Here is a 20369-nt window from a genome sequence, read left to right on the forward strand (position 1 = left end):
GAAAATATTTCTTTACCTGGCGTGTATGTAGTTTGTGGAACTCCTTGCCACAGGATGTTGTGATGGCATCTGGCCTAGATGCCTTTAAAAGGTGATTGGACAGATTTCTGGGGGGAAAGTTCATCACAGGTTACAAGCCATGTGTTTGTGCAACCTCCTGATTTTTGAAGTGAGCTACATCAGGATGCCAGGGAGGGCACCAGGATGGAAGTCTGTTGTGTGCTTCCTGAAGCATTAGGTGGGCCGCTGTGCTGGACTAGTTGGGCCTATGGCCTGATCCAGTGGGGCTCTTCTTTTGTTCTTATTTCATTACTCAGAAGTCAGTCCTATTTATCCAGTAGTGCTTACTCGCAGGAAAGGTCGTAGGATTGCAGCTTCAGGTGCAAAATTGGAACATTGCAAGCAACTGCAAAGCTAACATGATCAATTGTTTGCTCCAAGCCAATCTGCCACGCACACACCTCGACTCAGATTGAACTATGTCATCCACAATGCGATGTGTTATAAATCAGGAACAGTACAGATCCTTATCTAATGCAAACAAGTACAGGTAAGGCCTCAGTATCTGCAGGGGATCCATTCCTGGGTAATGAAATCCACAGGTTGGCCCTCCTGGATGTGACCAAAACAGACTTCCAGTCACTTCCAGGAGGACCTTTGAGGCCCAGGGAGGGCTGCACAAGGGCTCCCCAAGCCTCAGAACACCTGCCAGGGGCCTCCAAAAGGTATTTCCTGTTTCAGCCAAAACCAGAAGTGCCTTCTGGAAGCCCTCTGAGGTACAGGAAGGTCTTGCAGAGCCTCCCTGAGGCTCAGAAGGCTCCCACCTGGACACACTGCCAGACTGCCACCCACCTGCCAGACTCTTCCACTGTGTACTTGGGAATAGAGGAGGGATGCCTGCCTGACCTGCGCTGGGTCAAATCTGCAGGTCCCGACCTGCAGATAAGGACCAACCTGTATCCCTGATTTGTCTTGTCCTTCTTATCAGCTGATTATTAACTTTATGCTAAAAGTTTTGCTCTACTTTACCCTTCTCAGTGCCCACACTAACTTCCCTTTATGCCACCTTTGTTTCAGTTTTGACCACTTTGGTCCAGTCATTTTTAGGGCTCTTTAGTCAAACATATTAAAAACATGATCAAGATTTCACACTAGAATTCTGGTCTGGGTTTTTGTTTTTGTGGGTGTGGGTGTGTGTGTCTTGCTCTAATGAGCGCATGTGTGTCATCCTGAGTTTCTCAAAGATAGGATGCAGATGAAATCAAATGCAGAGCACTTGCAAGACTTGCAGATGTACAGTAGAACCCATAGGTTTAGTTTTTGGACCCACATATGTAAAATGGCAGCAATATTGATAAAGTAAAAGCCAGGGGTCATCTGGGGTGCTGTAGCCAGCACCACCGAAGTACAACTGGTGGTAGCTGAGAGCTAACCAAATCTCTGCATCCGGCCTTGTGTATTAATGAGGCCTGAATTAGATCATCTGAGCTATATCCAAGATCTCATGCACAACTCTGTCCACTTCCCTTAGTATAAATTGTGCAAAATAGGATCTGGAGATGCAGCAATAAACAAGAGGTGAAGATGATGATGATATGCCTGCACGCAATTAAAGGACTGGAGCATAGTAAATGCTTCTGCTGGGTGATTCAGCAGATGATTTTCCTTACAGCCACTCTCTTCTGTTACTACGTACTATTAAGCATTTGTATAATATTTGCTGAGTATGCAAAATACTTCACATGTATGATCTTGATGTCATCTTTACTACAACTTTTTAAGATTAGTATCCTCTGTGACGAATCCCCTGTTCTTTCCCCCCTTGTAGTCTGCCTCTTTGCCTATGTTTTGGGATATTTAACTCCCAGAAGCTCCTGGGCCAGTTCAGCAGCCTAAAAGGTTGCTGGGGTATACTGTATAAGCAACCTTTATTTGAAACTGCATTATCTAGCACCACATGCATTTGTAGATTGAGAAAATTCCTCCTTTTTTGGAGTACTGAGATTGGCAAGCACTTAGCGACTGGCTAGCCAAACCTGTCCATCAAGGTCAGTGGTTCCCAAACTTATCAGACCCATGATGCTCTGCTCCTGCCCGTGACACTGCTCCATCGTCAGAGCAAACTTATACATTTTCCAGTCCATGGGGAAATGTTTGTGGTTCTCTGCCAGTCACCTGAATGACCCATTCACTGGGAGCTCAGAAAGGAGCAATGTAAATAGCTTAACCTATTTTTGCCAGGCGCATAAGTGTAACACATTCGGTCCTGTTGCATATATGCAACATTGTGCAGAAATGGTTTAAACTAGGGACTGTACCTTGTCTAGCTAGGGACTAGAGATTGTGATCAGGGACTTTTTTGTTTCGTCTGCTTAAGTTACTCCAGCCAGTGACCAGCTCCATCTGCTTTCCAGTCAAGCTCAGGCATTTTCCAGCAAATGTACTACTTGTACTTTTACTACCTTTCTCTCATAATGTTTGTTTCCTTTTTCGTTTAGACTTAATAAACTAGTTACCATTCAACCCTTTGCCTTCCTGGTCTGTGTTCATGGTTCATGGGTAATTCAGTGGATTGTCACTTCTATTCAGCCTGCAGATGCTACTGTAGGTTTGATTTTTAATACAAACCCCTGGGGTTCAGTGGATGGTTTTTTTTTTTCCCCAGACAGAGCTCCTCTGATTGCTGTAGCCTGGGATGCTGGTGGCAGATACAAACTACCAAGGATTTTTTTTTTTCCCTATTCACGTGCTGGTCCAGTAATGGAAGAGCAGGAAGGAGTATCTGTGTGCTAACCACTAGGTCCTACTGCCCTTGGTGAGTCTGCCTTTACACTTTTCCGAGTGGTAAAGACCAGAAGTGATTGTGAGGAGCTCCAGAAGGATCTCTCCAGACTGGCAGAATGGGCAGCAAAATGGCAGATGCGCTTCAATGTCAGTAAGTGTAAAGTCATGCACATTGGGGCAAAAAATCAAAACTTTAGATATAGGCTGATGGGTTCTGAGCTGTCTGTGACAGATCAGGAGAGAGATCTTGGGGTGGTGGTGGACAGATCGATGAAAGTGTCGACCCAATGTGCGGCAGCAGTGAAGAAGGCCAATTCTATGCTTGGGATCATTAGGAAGGGTACTGAGAACAAAACGGTTAGTATTATAATGCCGTTGTACAAATCGATGGTAAGGCCACACCTGGAGTATTGTGTCCAGTTCTGGTCGCCGCATCTCAAAAAAGACATAGTGGAAATGGAAAAGGTGCAAAAGAGAGCGACTAAGATGATTATGGGGCTGGGGCACCTTCCTTACGAGGAAAGGCTACGGCGTTTGGGCCTCTTCAGCCTAGAAAAGAGACGCTTGAGGGGGGACATGATTGAGACATACAAAATTATGCAGGGGATGGACAGAGTGGATAGGGAGATGCTCTTTACACTCTCACATAATACCAGAACCAGGGGACATCCACTAAAATTGAGTGTTGGGCGGGTTAGGACAGACAAAAGAAAATATTTCTTTACTCAGCGCGTGGTCGGTCTGTGGAACTCCTTGCCACAGGATGTGGTGCTGGCATCTAGCCTAGACGCCTTTAAAAGGGGATTGGACGAGTTTCTGGAGGAAAAATCCATTATGGGGTACAAGCCATGATGTGTATGCGCAACCTCCTGATTTTAGGAATGGGTTAAGTCAGAATGCCAGATGTAGGGGAGAGCACCAGGATGAGGTCTCTTGTTATCTGGTGTGCTCCCTGGGGCATTTGGTGGGCCGCTGTGAGATACAGGAAGCTGGACTAGATGGGCCTATGGCCTGATCCAGTGGGGCTGTTCTTATGTTCTTATGTTCTTATGCCTTCTCTAAAGAAGCCCCTGTTCCTGTCATCCCCATACTGTGGCTAAGGGAGTTGAAGCTGAAAGGAAATAGCTGCCTAAAACTACATAGTGAATTCAAAGTAGGAATAAAACTTGTACTGGGGTAGTCCTGATTCACAGCTCACTGTTAGGCATTCCATTAGCCATCAAATGTCTGATCCTCTTCTGTGTTGTCTCACTCATTACAAAATTGTGGCACCACCTTCCACAGCCTCCCTGCCCATTACACCCTCTTCCTCACTCGCACTACACCTTTCTCCCCTACCTCCTCCTGCCTCTCCCACTGACTTATGTACTCCAGCAGGAGAGCTGATGATGTGCACAGGAAAGCTCTAGCCTTCCCTCTGGTATCCTGGCAGAATGCTACCCAGCACACTGTCAGAAAAGAGCTTTATGGTGCTTTTTCAGTAGTCGCTGCCAGCAGAACCCACATTCCACTGGCAACTAAAGCCCATACGACTGGGCTGTTAGTTAACAAATTAGACCAAGTGCTTGCAGTGTTTACCATTAGTGTCTACACGGCTGACAACTCTGACTAAGGGATCAGCAGTCATCCACTAACGTGTGCAGGGATGATTCAGCATATCTCTTCAATTTCTCCTCTTAGATGTTAGAGCATTGCAGGTTTTCTACAGAGATGTATAATTAGAGATCATTTAAATGTGTGTACATTTAAGACACCCTTTATGCACTGTACTATTCACACATTCGTATGTTGATGCAACCTATGTGTACTTTGATGTGTTTCAACAATAAAGCATTTAAAATTTTGCCACAATTTTCTTCTAATTGTAAGACACTGATTTCTTTCGAAGTGCTCAGTTCACAAAGCGAGTGGCCTTTGTGGAAGTTTTCCTGGTCTACATTTCATTTTAGAACATAAGAACAGCCCCACTGGATCAGGCCATAGGCCCATCTAGTCCAGCTTCCTGTATCTCACAGCAGCCCACCAAATGCCCCAGGGAGCACACCAGATAACAAGAGACCTCATCCTGGTGCCCTCCCTTGCATCTGGCATTCTGACATAGCCCATTTCTAAAATCAGGAGGCTGCACATACACATCATGGCTTGTAACCCATAATGGATTTTTCCTCCAGAAACTTGTCCAATCCCCTTTAAAAGGCATCCAGGCCAGATGCCATCACCACATCCTGTGGCAAGGAGTTCCACAGACCAACCACACGCTGAGTAAAGAAATATTTTCTTTTGTCAGTTCTAACTCTCCCAACACTCAATTTTAGTGGATGTCCCCTGGTTCTGGTGTTATGTGAGAGTGTAAAGAGCATCTCTCTATCCACTCTGTCCATCCCCTGCATAATTTTGTATGTCTCAATCATGTCCCCCCTCAGGCGCCTCTTTTCTAGGCTGAAGAGGCCCAAACGCCGTATCCTTTCCTCATAAGGAAGGTGCCCCAGCCCAGTAATCATCTTAGTCACTCTCTTTTGCACCTTTTCCATTTCCACTATATCTTTTTGAGATGCAGTGACCAGAGCCGGACACAATACTCCAGGTGTGGCCTTACCTTCGATTTGTACAACGGCATTATAATATTAGCCGTGTTGTTATCAATACCTTTTCTAATGATCCCAAGCATAGAATTGGTCTTCTTTACTGCCGCCGCACATTGGGTCGACACGTTCATCAAGCTGTCCACCACCACCCCAAGATCTCTCTCCTGATCTGTGACAGAAAGCTCAGAACCCATCAGCCTATATCTAAAGTTTTGATTTTTTGCCCCAATGTGCATGACTTTACACTTACTGACATTGAAACACATCTGCCATTTTGCTGCCAATTCTGCCAGTTTGGAGAGATCCTTCTGGAGCTCCTCACAATCACTTCTGGTCTTCACCACTCAAAAAAGTTTGGTGTTGTCTGCAAACTTAGCCACTTCACTGCTCAACCCTGTCTCCAGGTCATTTATGAAGAGGTTGAAAAGCACCGGTCGCAGGACAGATCCTTGGGGCACACCGCTTTTCACCTCTCTCAATTGTGAAAATTGCCCATTGACACCCACTCTCTGTTTCCTGGTCTTCAACCAGCTCTCAATCCAGGAGAGGACCTGACCTCTAATTCCCTGACTGTTGAGTTTTTTTAGTAGCCTTTGGTGAGGGACCGTGTCGAACGCCTTCTGAAAGTCCAGATATATAATGTCTACAGGTTCTCCCGCATCCACATGCCTGTTGACCTTTTCAAAGACTTCAATAAGGTTCATGAGGCAAGACTTACCCTTACAGAAGCCATGCTCCCTCAGCAAGGCCTGTTCTTCTATGTGTTTTGAGATTCTATCTTTGATGAGGGATTCCACCATCTTAACCGATATAGATGTTAGGCTGACTGGCCTATAGTTTTCCAGGTCCCCCATCTTTACCTTTTTAAAGATTGGTATGACATTTGCTAACCTCTAACCCTATGGCACCGTGGCCGTTTTGAGGGACAAGTTGCATATTTTAGTCAAGAGATCAGCAACTTCATTCTTCAATTCCTTAATAACACTAGGGTGGATGCCATCAGGGCCCGGTGACTTGTTAATCTTTAATTTATTAATGAGGTCTGAAACATTTTCTCTTTTAACCCTTATCTGACTTAATTCCTTCGTCAGGAGGGGCCATTTGGGCAGCGGTATCTGCCCAAGATCTTCTGCCATGAAGACAGATGCAAAGAACTCATTTCTCTGCCATCTCTAAGTCTCCTTTTATCTCCCCTTTCCCTCCCTCACCATCCAGAGGGCCAACCGCTTCTCTGGTGGGTTTCCTGCTTCTAACATATTTGAAGAAGCTTTTATTATTCCCCTTAATATGTGTTAAGACTTTGTGTTCCTCATATTCTTGCTTGGCCTCCCATATCACCTTCTTACATTTCTTTTGCCACAGTTTATGTTCCTTTTTATTCTCCTCATTTGGAGAAGACTTCCATTTACCGAAGGAAGCTTCCTTGCCCTTTACAGCCTCTCTAACTTGGCTCGTTAGCCATGTGGGCACCCTCCTGGATTTAGTGGAGCCCTTCTTTCTTTGTGGTATACACCTCTGCTGCATCTCTTACTGTTGTTTTAAGCAGCCTCCATGCACTCTGGAGAGATTGGACTCTTTTTACCTTCCCTTTCAACCTCCTTCTAACCAGCCTCCTCATTTGAGGGAAGTCCACCTGTCAGAAGTCAAGGGTTTTTGTGAGAGATTTGCCCAGTATTCTTCCTCCGACGTGCATGTCGAAACGGATCGCAGCATGATCACTGTTCCCCAATGGCTCCGTAACATTGATATCTCTAACCAGGTCCTGAGTACCGCACAATATTAAATCCAGAGTCACTTGCCCTCTGGTGGGCTCCGTGACTAGCTGCTCTAAGGCACAGATTTAGCACGTCAAGGAATCCGGTTTCCTTATCGTGACCAGAACACAAATTGACCCAGTCAATATGAGGATAATTGAAGTCCCCCCATGATTACAACCCTTTCCCTCGTTGTCACCTCCCTGATCTGTTTCCTCATTTCAAGGTCCCCTTCCGATTTCTGGTCTGGAGGACGATAGCACGCCCCCAGTATTACATCACTCCTCAGGCCTGGTAATTTAACCCACAGAGATTCTACTGTGGAGTCAGACCCGCTTTCAATCTCTACTTTGCTGGATTCTATCCCTTCCTTAACATAAACGGCCACCCCACCTCCAACACGCCCCTGCCTGTCCCTCCTGTAGAGTTTATAGCCCGGGATTGCAGTATCCCACTGATTCTCCACATTCCACCAGGTTTCTGTTATGCCCACTATGTCAATGTTTTCCCTTGCCACCAGACATTCCAGTTTTTGATTTTGATCAAATCTTATGAAATTCTTTTTCCAGCTTCTGTCTTACAGAGCTCAACTCTCAGTTTTAATCATCAACATCAGCAACAGCATAAGTACATGCAACCACAGTTACTCATATCCATTCCTGGTACCCTTCCCATCTTACTCTTCTCCTTCTCCTCTCCTCACCACCATGTAACATTAGATTATAATCTGCACAGAGCCTTGTCTTCTTGCTTATACTATAATGTGCCAGGGGCACTAATTTAAGTACATTACATACAATTCTATCTTATTATTGCTGACTTGAAAAAACTAAGGCAGGGCTTCGCAGTTAAGAGCAGAAGTATTTCAGTAGCATTCACTGAGTTGTATAAGACAAATGGGCTTCATTTGAGTATGCAGGAGCAAAATCTTGCAGTAAAAATTGGGATGCTTGTAGCAGGTGACTGGTATACAATGTGATTCTTTGCCTTTTTCTTGGAAGTAAGAATGTTTTTGTGTAGGACTGCAAGCTCAGTTAATTAACAGTTTGATCTAGTCATTCTTATACCAAAAGAAGCCTCCCTTCCCAGGGCGAATAGCAATGGCTTCAGTGAAGTCTGTTTGTGTTGGGTCTATGGCAGAAGCTAAAAGTTCAACATCCTATAAGGCCAAGCATGTAGTTTGGCCTTCAAGAATCAGTTAACTGGACCATCACCCCAAGGAAGTTAGTTTCTGGATTAAAGCTAGTAGATTTATGGCACAATCCAAACCAGGTCTACTCAGAAGTAAGTCCTATTTTGTTCAATGGGGCTTACTCTCAGGAAAGCATGGTTAGGATTGCAGCCTTACACAGGTATATGCAAGTCTACTTAACTTTAATTCTCTACATTTTGCTGGCCATTTTATTGCCATTTTTTTGTACTTTGAAAGAAGAACCATTCTGTTCAATAGAAACATTCTGTCCACTTAGAAACATAGGAAGGTGATGTATGCAATGCGTCATAACAGGTAAAAATATTTGATACTTAAGTATACTTAGTAATACTTAATACTTTAAAAAGAAGAAAAAAAAGGTGCCCCATCTTTTGCTAAAAGGTTTTTTATAAGGCACCTTACCTAAAACTTAAATTACACCCACAGGAATTGTGTGGAGACATTACATCATATATTTTTTTATTGCCCACTGCATGACACCCTTCGTAAGAACTATCTGGCTCCACTGCTGAACAAAATGCAGGGCTGGGAGGATTCATTTAAATTACAAACTCTTCTTTCTATAGAGGAAACTGACTCTCTTGACAAGGTTGCCAACTTTGTTTCTGGGATTCTGGCAGGACGGAATTCTGGGTCTTCTGCTATATTATGGTGAATGGGGGGAGGGGGTATTAGATGATTATGATTGTTTTATTTTATTGTTTGTGTGTGTGTGTGTGTTCTGGATGCTTGTTGATCTGTATTTCTATTATCTATGCCAATAAAGGTCTTATGTATGTACTGAAATTACACCCATATCAATAAAAAATAATGGTTAGATAATGGTAAAGTGAATAATAAAAATATTAATAAATTAAAATATTGTAAATATTCATATATCTATAGCAATTGAATATTAATGAATATTAGCCAAAATAAATATTGTTGGATAAAATATTAATAAAATAATATTAATGAAAATAAATACTGATAAAAATAATAGTGGTCAGATAATTGTAAATTGAATAATAAAAATAGTAATATAAACATTACAAATATTTCAAATATTGTAAATATTAATAAAAATTATGAAAAATAAAATATATTGATGATAAAATAATATTAAAATAATAAAAATAATGGTCAGATAATGAACTGCATATGGCTGTTTTTAGGAACTGAACTACAATCCCCATCAGCCTCTTTGACTGCTGATTTGTAGTCCTCAAAAGGTGCAGCCCCGCCCGTTTCAGATGCACACTGGGACTTGTAGTCCCCAAAAGGTAACTTTTGACTGCGCAGACTACAGCTCCCATGATCCCTGGGGGCGGGGCCAAGCGCGGGGGTTGTGGTTAAAGAAGCGCAGCTCGGGCGCGGCGGCTTCAGTGCCCAGTCAGCGGACTGGGCAGTGCGGAGGGGGGTTTGACGCGCCGTAGTCTGCTGCTGAGCCGGGAGAAGGAGCGAAGCGCAGCCATGTCGGAGCCGGGGGGCGGCGAGGACGGCGGACTGGAGGTGCCCGGCTCGGCGGTGCAGAACGTGGCGGACGTGGCGGTGCTGCAGAAGCACCTGCGCAAGCTGGTGCCGCTGCTGCTGGAGGACGGCGGGGAGGCACCGGCGGCGCTGGAGGCGGCGCTGGAGGAGAAGGGCGCCGTGGAGCAGATGCGCAAGTTCCTCTCCGACCCGCAGGTCCGCGCCGTGCTCGTCGAGCGCTCCGCCCTCAAGGGTGAGTCGGCGGGGCCCGGAGAAGCGGCCCGGCAGCGGCAGCAGAAGCGGCGGAGGGCGTGGCTGCGGCGCAGCGGCTCACAAAATGGCGGCGCCGCGCTTTGTCTGCCTCCGTCTGGCACGGACTCGCCGCCTGCTGCGCCCGCTTGCCTGGGAGTGAGCCCCATGGCTGGGACGGGTTTACTCCTGAGTAGAGCCGCTGAGGCGGGCGCTCAGGCTGCAGTCCTGCCACACTGGCCTGGGAGTGAGCCCCTGGGCTAGGACAGGGCTTGCTTCTGAGGGGACATGCATAAGATGGGGCTTGGAGGCAGGTGAGGCAAAGCCTCCCCGCCGAGTCCTTCAAAAAGAACCACCGCCTCGGAGGCACCCATGCACCTACAACGCATGCTCTGGGTTGTGGGTGTCTGGGCACCTCACATACTGCAGCACTTTTGAAGGACTCCTGTGGGGAGGCTCTGCCTCACCTGCCTCCCCACCCTCCACAAGTCCCTGCTTCAGTTCCTGTGAGGCTGAGGGAGACAAAGGTACCCTCTGGGGAGAAAGGCGGAATACAAATCGAGTTAATTAATTAAAGAAAGAAAGAAAAAAAGGTGCTTGGGAGCCTCACACAGAGGCAGCACTTTTTGAAGGACTCCAGTGGGGAGGCAGAGCCACTGCACCTCCCTGCCTCAAAGCCCGATCTTGTGCATGTCTGCTCAGAAGTAAGCCCCATTCTAGCCAGTGGTTCTTGCCTCCCTACCCACCACACATCCCTGAACAGAGGGGCAGTCTGGTCCCTGAGGAAGACACACATCGCCTGCCACCCTGTTTGTGACAGGCGCCTCACTCTGGCACCCTCAGCTGCTTCACCAAGGGGGAGACAGGAAGAGAACACCACCTAGGGTGATGCCAACCCACTGAGAGAATCTCTTCTTGAGAGCAAGAAAGTGGTTGTGCTGCTTCCAACCCTTTTTGGGGAGGTGGAAGCCACTGGCATTCCTGGAGGAGGGGGCAAAGCACTAGGTTTTTTTCAGACACCTAACTGCTGGTGTGAAGTGGCCCCTCCTCTTTGTCTACAGAGCCAGTCATAACTGGCTCTGCAGGCCAGGAGGAGGGGTCACTTCACACCAGCACCCAGGTGCCTGAAGAAATTTAATGCTTTGCCCTGCTAATTGGGTAAGAGGCACTTTTTCAAGTGGGTGCTCCTCTTTTTAGCAGGGGGAGAGTAACTGGCCCACCTCACCCCAGCACTGTCTGTTCTAGTGGCTGTCTGCTGGTATTCATTTGCATCTTTTTAGATTGTGAGCCCTTTTGGGACAGGGAGCCATTTAGTTATTTGATTTTTCTCTGTAAACCGCTTTGTGAACTTTTAGTTGAAAAGCGGTATATAAATACTGTTGATTGATTGATTGATTGATTTGCCCCCCCCCCTTTCAGGAACACCAGTGGCTGCCCTCATCACGTTACTGGATCACACTGCTAATTCATAAACAGGATGTCGCATGAGGAAGGGTGGGAGTATAACCCACGGAGGGAGCCTCTTGAGAGGCGAGAAAGCACTTGCGCCCCCTCCATCCATTTGGGGGGCGCAGCCACTAACATTGGCCACAGAAACCTTAGTTCGCACGTAATGAGAAATGCTTCCTTTGCTCTTTTCACTGTTATCCATACCCCATTTTGACATTTTTCAACAGGGTCTGTATAGGTACACACCACTGACAAGAGAATAGAACTTACAGCCTGTATCTGCACTGTGGGAATGAGCACATGACCTAGCACTCTCACTGCAGAAAGTTAAAAAAAAAAAAAAAAGTCTTGGACTAAAATGTCTGGATTTTGGATGTCTGGATAAGGGGTAACCTACCTGTATTCTGTTTCAGAAATCTAATATGGAGGGGGCGTGGACACAGCTTCCCACCTAGAAACTTGCTGTGCCCTTCCCAGTCTCTCCCCCCCCCCAGTTGACCTTAGACAACTGAAATTAGCCTGCAACACTTGTCAACATCTTTCATGTTTACTTGTGAATAAATTCATTTTATGGGTTTTTATGTCTTAAGTTCTCTGTGGGGAAGAGGAGGGTTGGGATTGCGAGCAGGCCAGAAATGAATCCCCTGCCATCTGAATTTAAGTTTTTATACTGTTTTTCCAGTGCTCAAAGCAGTGTACAACAACAAAAACACACTATGACATACAATTAATAAAAACCATTCAATAAAATCAATCAAAGCAATTAAAATAAAATGTAAAACCACATAATTATTGATTCTTTACGACAGTAGCTTGGTATGGAGGAATTGGCAGTTGGAGCCTGTCGCGGCATGAAGATAGATGTAATCCGCTTCTTGAGTCTTGTCTGTCCAATTGCAGATAGCACAGGACAGAAGCTGGTACTCCCAAGTGAAAGATGAATCGGGAGTATACTGCAGGGCAATTTGGTTGTGGTGTGAGATGGGGAACAGGACAAGGTGCCATCCAATTTTGTCATTGTGAGATAGAAAGTTCTCAGTCTACTGCCACATGCTTGGAAGACAGGATGACCAGATGTCCTCTTTTTTCTAGAACATGTCCTCTTTTTTTTAGCCTCATGTCCTAGAAAAGAACTTAAAGGTCTTCTTTTTCTCTTTAAAGAATGTGCCCCTGCAAGCGGCACATAGCCTTCTATGAAATAAGCTTTATATGAATAAATTATATGTAATTATGTGTACTATAGTTTTAAATTTAATAGTAATAATATAGTGTTTTAAGCACATGAAATCAACATAACGAGTATTTTTAACTTTTATTTTGTCACATCCTACATTTTTCTTGGATATCCTATATTTTGGGTGACTTGTCCTCTTTTGAGATTATGACATCTGGTCACCCTGTTGGAAGATGACAAGTTGATTATTTTCCATTCCTTTGTAAATTCACTTTCCAATATCTTGTGACTTATCCACAGGGGTGCAGAGTGTACTGTGATCCCTTCAATTAGCTTACCGCCTTGACCTTGCCACCAGTTAGATTTTTTGGAGAAGAAAGGCCTTGGTTATTTTCTGAGCTCTCGCCCTGATGTCACACTGTCAGAGCTTTTCACACTTTTCAGTGTATCCACCCTTCTTGCACCTCTCTGACCTCTAGTTGGCAACTGTGAAGGGGGACATTGCCCCTTTCAAAGGATTTGATTCATGCCTGGGGCTTCTAGATGCTGATCATAAGTTTATAGGAATGAAAATATTATTGCGTGTTTTCTGATTTAACCCCACACCATTCCTCATTAGGTTGGGGAAGCTGGAAGCCCCTGCTCAGTGCTAAATTTTGCTCCCTTTCTCTCTTGAGTAGCAGTTTCCATGAAGAGAACCTCTCGGTTTCATTTGGTATACTGCGCAAAATGTTTCTATTTAAATTGTGCCAGGTCTCTTACTGCTGCACTCTGGCAGAACTGGAGACATTTGACTTCTTGGATGGTAGTTAACTACTTTACATCCTTCCTCACTTTGAAAAAAACAGCTTTCCCTTCTCCTTTTAAGTATACCTGAGCATGATCTTCAACACATTTACCAATTATGGGCAGGAGGGGCTGCTTCATATATTTCTAAATTTATTTGCAGGAAGCAGTACCAGGTAGAGATTTGAAGAGAGGCTGTGGGTAGATCATAATTTGTAACAAAAATACATACATTGGAAAGCTTCTACTAGCTGCAGCTTTCCAACATGCAGTGACTCTAGAAAAAACAGCAAGTAGAATTGCCAGGCAGTATTGTCTGCACATCTATTTCCTATAGATTTCATGTGCTGCTTTTTTCATTGACAAAGCCCCAGGTTAATAGCTACAGAGCCACTCATCTAGTTAATATGTTAAATCTGATGATCTTGCATATAACGTCTGGCCTGTTGTATTGATTTCTAATTTACATGTTCATTATTAATTTAAAAATTATAAAGCAACTGGCTGTTATTTTGACCTTTCATTTTTATCTGGCATTTTATGGTGCCCATTAAATTGAAAGTATTGTCAAGATGAAATATCAGTATACCATCCTGTTACAGCGGTTGCATTTCCACAGCACTGGTTGGTGTACTGAACACTTCTTTTTTTAATGGCATATATGAGTGAGTTTGGCAGTGCTACTTGTGGTAATTGCATGCAATGTAAAAAAAAATGAGCTGTGATGTATGTGTTGCAAGGATGAAGTGCTGATGGGTATCAGTGAGCGCCTGTGTTTAGAAAGCATTTGATGCCCCCTTGTTGTGAACACTTTGAGTGTATGCTTTTTGGGTGTCAGATAATCATATTTCTGTAATTGTGATCAAATTTCTGTAAATTTATATAGACAGTGTAGATAAAGTAGTTATTCTAGTCCTAGAATAACTGTCAGTGTGGTTCATGGGAACTTTTTAATCAAGATAAACATATTTATTCAAGTTAAGCATAGACCCAGTTGTATGACTTGTAGTCCTGGAATAGTTTTTCTGACATTTCTACTACGGTTTCTAAACTTTCCTGCTAATGTTGGAAGAGTCTAACTTCTGCTGCAAATACTGCTTTGGTTGCTAATGCCATTTTTAACATGAATGAGGAATCTTCCCATGCCACACTGCAACCATTTTTGAAATGATTCATTACAGTAGTGGGAATCCTACAGCACAATCCTGTGCATGTCTACTCAGAAGTGTCCCATTGTGTTCAATTGGGCTTACTGCTAGGAAAGTGTGTATAGGATTGCGGTTCTAGTTGGAAGTGATATAATGTAATAAAGCAAGATTCATATTTGTTCCTGAATGTTCAAAGCTTAAACAAAGCCTTATTGGTGAGTTCATCTCAGCTGTTAGTGTAAAGCATTTTAAAATAAATAATTCAAGTGGTAACTTCTTGGAAATATAAGAATTATAGTGAGTTAAAGGAAAATAACCCAATTTCTGTACATAGCATCACTAATTAGTTTTGCTTCCTTATTTATTTAATCTCTGTTATAGTAGTCTTTGATTTAATTAGTATTAAAATTAATCTAATTCTGTAACAGATTGTGATTTATGCTAAAGGGGACCAAGATTTTTAAAACGTTTATTGATAAAACAAAAGTTGAAAAATTGAGGTTTGGTTTTGGAGTGATTTGTAAGCATAAAGCCTAAATAATAGTGGGGTTACAGTATAGCACATCAGAGAAGGTAAGTAAAGATGCTGTGGAAGATGGACCAATTCTTTTGCGTAAGATCTGGGCAGAGACATACATGCCTGTCTGAAATTATCTGCTTTACTGTCTCTCCCCATCTTCTTACATCTTCTTTTATGATGCAAAAAGTATCAAGTTTAAAGTCTTTCATAATGAATCTTCATTCACCTTCTGGAATATGTTCAGTATTACAGATATAAAGCACAAGGGTCTGGCTATTCTTGGCAACAACCATTTTAGCTTTTACAGTAAAATGTGCTGTTAATTATGCCAAGCAAAAAGCATGCTGTTATAGGGAGTGCCCAAAAGTCTCTTCTTTAATAAAGCTGAGGTTTTTTCCTCCTGACAAGGTATATTCTCCAGTCCAGTAAATTCTCTGTTTCGCTTCTCCGTTTGGGTGTGTCTCCCTGATTGGAGTACAGCTATGCTGCATTGCAGTGGTTTCACTGCTATAGTGTTGGCTGCTGAAGCAATGACATCATTCGTTGAATTGCTGGTCAAGTTAACAATGCTTTTTCCATTCATCTTAGGTTTTTTTTTTAACAAGAAACTCATGTTGCATGGGGAAATTTTAGCTGCTTTTAAATAAATGTTACTGAATATCTTAGGTCATTAAAAATAAGGCTTTGCTGTGCTTATCAGTCAGAATTTGAGTGGTAGGAACTGTGTTTTGTTCAGTCACAGCAGGAGACAATGTAAAATAGAAGCCTAAGAAAGGAAGAGGTTTGTTTTCATTATTAAAGTCCACCTTCTCTCAGTTCCCCAAGCCCCAGCTTCAGGGTCTTGCATTTCTAGGATTGCATCATAGGAACACAGATTTGCTCACTGACACCAGTAATAAACTGCCTTGAACAAACTGGAACTTCCTTCTGAGTAAACATGCTTGATTGTGTCACATGTTCAAAAGTTACGGCTTTCCAACTTGCATTGATCAGAAAGTTCTGAATATATAAATGAAGGGAGGAAGAAGGTGATAAAATGTTACCACATCAGAATATTCAATTTCATTTCTTGGGCTTTAGTCTAAGCAGTATGTGGGGAAGGAGGTAGCAGAATAAGACTTCCCTGCCACCTTCTACCACTTCAGCCCTTTGTGCCTGCTGAAATTCTGCTGGGTGGCAGCTAGAGGGACCTCAGGATTTTGTGGGCCACAGAAGGTAGATCAGCAAAAATTATCCCATCATGTCTGTGAATGGAAGTAACTTTCATTTGCAGAAGAAGAATCTTAATGCAAGCACATGGCATTGTTTAAATTCTTTATGTTGGCAGTTCACAAACTTACTGTGGTCAAGGCGCCCTTCGCATCGCGGTTATTCTTCTTTGTGCCCCTACAGCTCTGTTGCTATAGGGCCTGCACGCAACTGGACGTTTGGGGAAATCCCACAGCACTCCTGTGAATTCACTGTGCACCTTGGGGCACCGCAATGCATAGTTCAGTAAACACTGCTATATGTTATTTTTTAAGCATAATTCTGTTGGAGTTAGTATGTATCTATTCTTATGTATTTATGTTTATTTGGTTCATTAATGAGATTTACCTACTGATACAGACATCTTGCCAAGTACAGGTGTTAGGCAGATATTTAAAACTTACACTAGTGACATTTGTTTACTTAAATCTTTGCAGAGGATGTAAGTGACGAAGGAGAGGAAGAAAAAGAATTTATTTCCTATGGTATAAGTACAGATATTCATTATGGAATAAAGTCAAACAGGTGAGTCAATTTAAGTATCTCTTTTGATACTGTCCTGAGAGTTGATCTGTTGACCTTTGATTAGCCGCCTTGGGTGCCCTTCAGGGAGAAAGGTGGAATACAAATCCAATAAATAAATTAGTGCTTTTTGCAACAAGTGCATTTAATCAGCTTTTTAAAGCAGAAAGTCAGTATTTCGAAGCACAAAGGTAAAGTGACACTGCATTAAGTCAGAAGGCTCTGGTTTCGATCTGGGATTCCTGATTACTCAGTTTCGTTTACATAGTCATTGGATAGCAAAGTTCTGTTTGGGTATATCAGACCTGGATTCTTTCTCCTTGCTACTATTTTGTCTTTCTGTTTGTCTTTATTTTAATTGTGTACTTTAAAACACAGACTTATTTAAGTATTGAAATTAGGAGTAGCATTATTCACTGTTAAAGTAAGTAACTTTTTTCCAAAGGCTCTTTTGGATCACCATGAACTTGAACTTATGATGTCCTATGATTTTGTAAATTCCCTGTCCTGACTTTTGTGGCATTGTTGGGGGTTTTTTTGCGCAAGGGGGAAGGGGAGGTGGGCAAAGTGTGGCACATGAGCAGACAGATCCTACTGGGTTGCCTAGGGGGTTTAAGTGATAAAAGTAAAGGGTCATATAAAAGACCAATCTTCTGTCTGTCTTTAGCATATGCTGAAAGAAAGGTAGGAACAAAAAATGCTGGGTAGAACAGAAAAAATATAGGTAAAAACTGTGAATGGTTATCTTGGATAATTGAAGTTTATAGCTGACCATAAGATACGGAATTTTAGGTATCGTTTGTCCTAGAGTCTCTGCTCTTTAATGTAGGGACATACTGCAGTTGTTCAGAATATGGGGCAGATCTAGTAGAGTGATGTCTAGATCGTCTCCTTGGGTGTTCAGCATACATGATAGTGGAGAGGCAGCAAGGGCAACAAACTATCCAGTAAAGTTTTATGGAATTGATTAAAGAATCCCAGCTCATGGAGATGCACATGAATATCTGCTGATCTGTGAGCATTTTGGGTTGTATCCTAAGGAGTGTGTGTGGGAAGGATGTTCCCCTAAGCAAACTTTTCTGCAATCTTCATCCCTAAAAATCACTCCTGAGGGGAAAGGAACCCGCAGGAGCAAAACTGTGTAAGGAGTGTGGAGGGCTACAGAAGGATGGGGAGATGGATGGAACCTCCTTTGTACACAGAAGGAGGTGCCTTCCATTTAGTCATTCAATAGCAATTTAGGATACAAACCGCTGTGAACCAATAGTTTTCGTTTAGATTACACTGAATAGTTGAATAGTTGCTTACTACTATTTCTTTAATTGGTCCACAGCTTGGCATTCATTAAACGAGCACCAGTAATTGATGCAGACAAACCTGTGTCTTCACAACTCAGAGTTCTCACCCTCAGTGAAGACTCTCCCTATGAAACCTTGCATTCCTTCATTAGCAATGCTGTTGCTCCCTTCTTTAAGTCCTACATCCGAGAGTCTGGCAAAGCAGACAGGTAAGTGCTTTAAGTAGTACAAATTTTAACTGCTATGTACATGAAGGAATAAGGAGTGGATAAGGAAGAAAGGAAGAAATGGAAACCATATTGGGGTCAGCAAGACTTCCAAGTTTTATATTAAAATGTATATGTGGATGGACTGGGGCTTCCCTAAGTTCCTCTCCTGATTGTAGCTTCCCATACTGTTGGGCAGCAGTTCCCAAACTTTTTTGGCACTGCAATCTACCTCATTCTCTGTAGGGGGTCATAACGCTCCTAGTTATGCTGGAGGAGTCTCCGGTGGGCTCTTCCCAGTCAAGTCAGGTTGCGGACCTACTGTGTCTGCCCCCACAGGTCTCATAATAGCCTCTGGAAGCCACTTCCAGGCCTCCAGAAACAAACCAGAAGTAGCTTCCAAAACCTGGAAGTGGCTTCTGCAGGCTATTCTGAGATCCACAGAGGCTGATAGAGTGGGCCTGATAGAGTTGTTCATCCTCTGGAATGGCTCCTATTTGCAGCCGTATGGCAACAAGGGCAGGTGGGAGGGCTCAGCCCACGAACCACCAGTAGGTCGCAACCCACAGTTGGAGAACTCCTGCTGTAAGGATTTAGGGAACAACTTTAGGATCGGGCATGGAAGAGACAGTCAGAAGGAACCATTTTTAAAAAATTGAATGCAGCAGAAACTCACTGGGTGGCCCTCTCGATCTTTTATGAAAAAGTTTATTTTAAGAATTCTGAAACTTGGTAATGTCTTCTGTTGTGAAAGTGGTGGGTGTTCAAACCAATGCAAATAGTCTTAGAAGTAATTCTGTGTTTGATGTGAATTTTTACTTGACCAACTTTCTGTGGTCTCTCAGGGATGGCGATAAAATGGCTCCCTCGGTTGAGAAAAAAATTGCTGAACTTGAAATGGGGCTCCTGCATTTGCAGCAGAATATTGAGATACCAGAAATTAGCTTACCAATTCATCCAACTATTACCAACGTTGCCAAGCAGTGCTATGAACATGGAGAAAAGCCAAAGGTTACTGATTTTGGTGATAAAGTAGAGGATCCAACTTTTCTCAACCAGCTGCAGTCTGGAGTTAACCGCTGGATTAGAGAGATACAAAAGGTAGGTCAGCTAAAGCAGCCCAGGCATTTCTATTGTCTTGGAAGAATGTGACACTTTTTAAGTTATTAAGAAATCTAACAATAAATATTCTTACCAGGTACATTTTGTTAGTGAGGCTGCCTCTTTCCTTATGTAATGTGAGCTTATTGGGGAATTGTATGTGCATAATTTATAGTTTGAAAAGGAACTCTGCATCTGGCTTTTCGGTATCTTTTCAACAGCTATTTATTTAAAGCAGCTATTTTCAATGTTTTTATTCTCACAGCACACTGACTGACTGTTGGGAAATGTTGCTTCTGGGAGACTCTTCTGGTTTCTGCAGCTCTCTTTCTAGGACTGTCTATAGTAACAAATTGTCTGTCCTAGCTGATGGAGGAAGAGGGACAGACAATTCATTACTACAGACAATTGCCCTACAAAGAGAGCTGCTCAACCCAGAAGAGTTTTTCAACTGCTGTTCTCCAAACTCCCATGGCACACTTGCGGCACACCAGTTGAAAATTGTCGCAATGCAAATGCTTTCTGGTTGACTGTCTTCCAGCAGGGTGGTATCAGAGGTCAGCTATGTGGGACACTGGCTGGGGGTTCACCCGGCCAGGTTGACTCTTGACGCCTCCATACAGGTTGCTCTGGAAATGTCCCTTACAGGAGGGTTGGGTGTGGGGGTTCCATGATGAGCCCAGATCAGGGCTTGAGCCCAGTGCTTTTCAGGAACCCCCACTGGCACTGTTTTGAGGTTTCATGAGTTGATCTGTTAGGAAGAGGTGAAATAGAACCATTTTATTAGAGCATTGGTTTTCAGACTGTGTTCCTGGATATTTTTGAAACCCCAAAGGAATTTTTCCTTGGGTTTTTCCTCATCAGCAACAACTGATAAGCTTCC

At 43.3% G+C, this 20369-nt stretch overlaps 1 protein-coding gene across 1 annotated transcript in view; it reads left to right on the top strand.

Annotated features, from left to right (window-relative positions):
- The first annotated feature begins 9707 nt into the window (after positions 1-9707).
- Positions 9708-20369, top strand: part of DYNC1H1 (dynein cytoplasmic 1 heavy chain 1) — a 68177-nt gene continuing 57515 nt past the window's right edge. Inside the window, exons 1-4 of the mRNA XM_066629163.1 lie at positions 9708-10038; positions 16797-16884; positions 18215-18388; positions 19231-19486. Of these exons, the coding sequence (XP_066485260.1) occupies positions 9789-10038; positions 16797-16884; positions 18215-18388; positions 19231-19486 (768 nt within the window). The 5' untranslated portion in view covers positions 9708-9788. The remainder of the gene's footprint in view (positions 10039-16796; positions 16885-18214; positions 18389-19230; positions 19487-20369) is intronic.

This window comes from Tiliqua scincoides, chromosome 1 (genome assembly GCF_035046505.1).
Source record: "Tiliqua scincoides isolate rTilSci1 chromosome 1, rTilSci1.hap2, whole genome shotgun sequence".
In the NCBI taxonomy this organism is placed as follows: Eukaryota; Metazoa; Chordata; class Lepidosauria; order Squamata; family Scincidae; genus Tiliqua; species Tiliqua scincoides.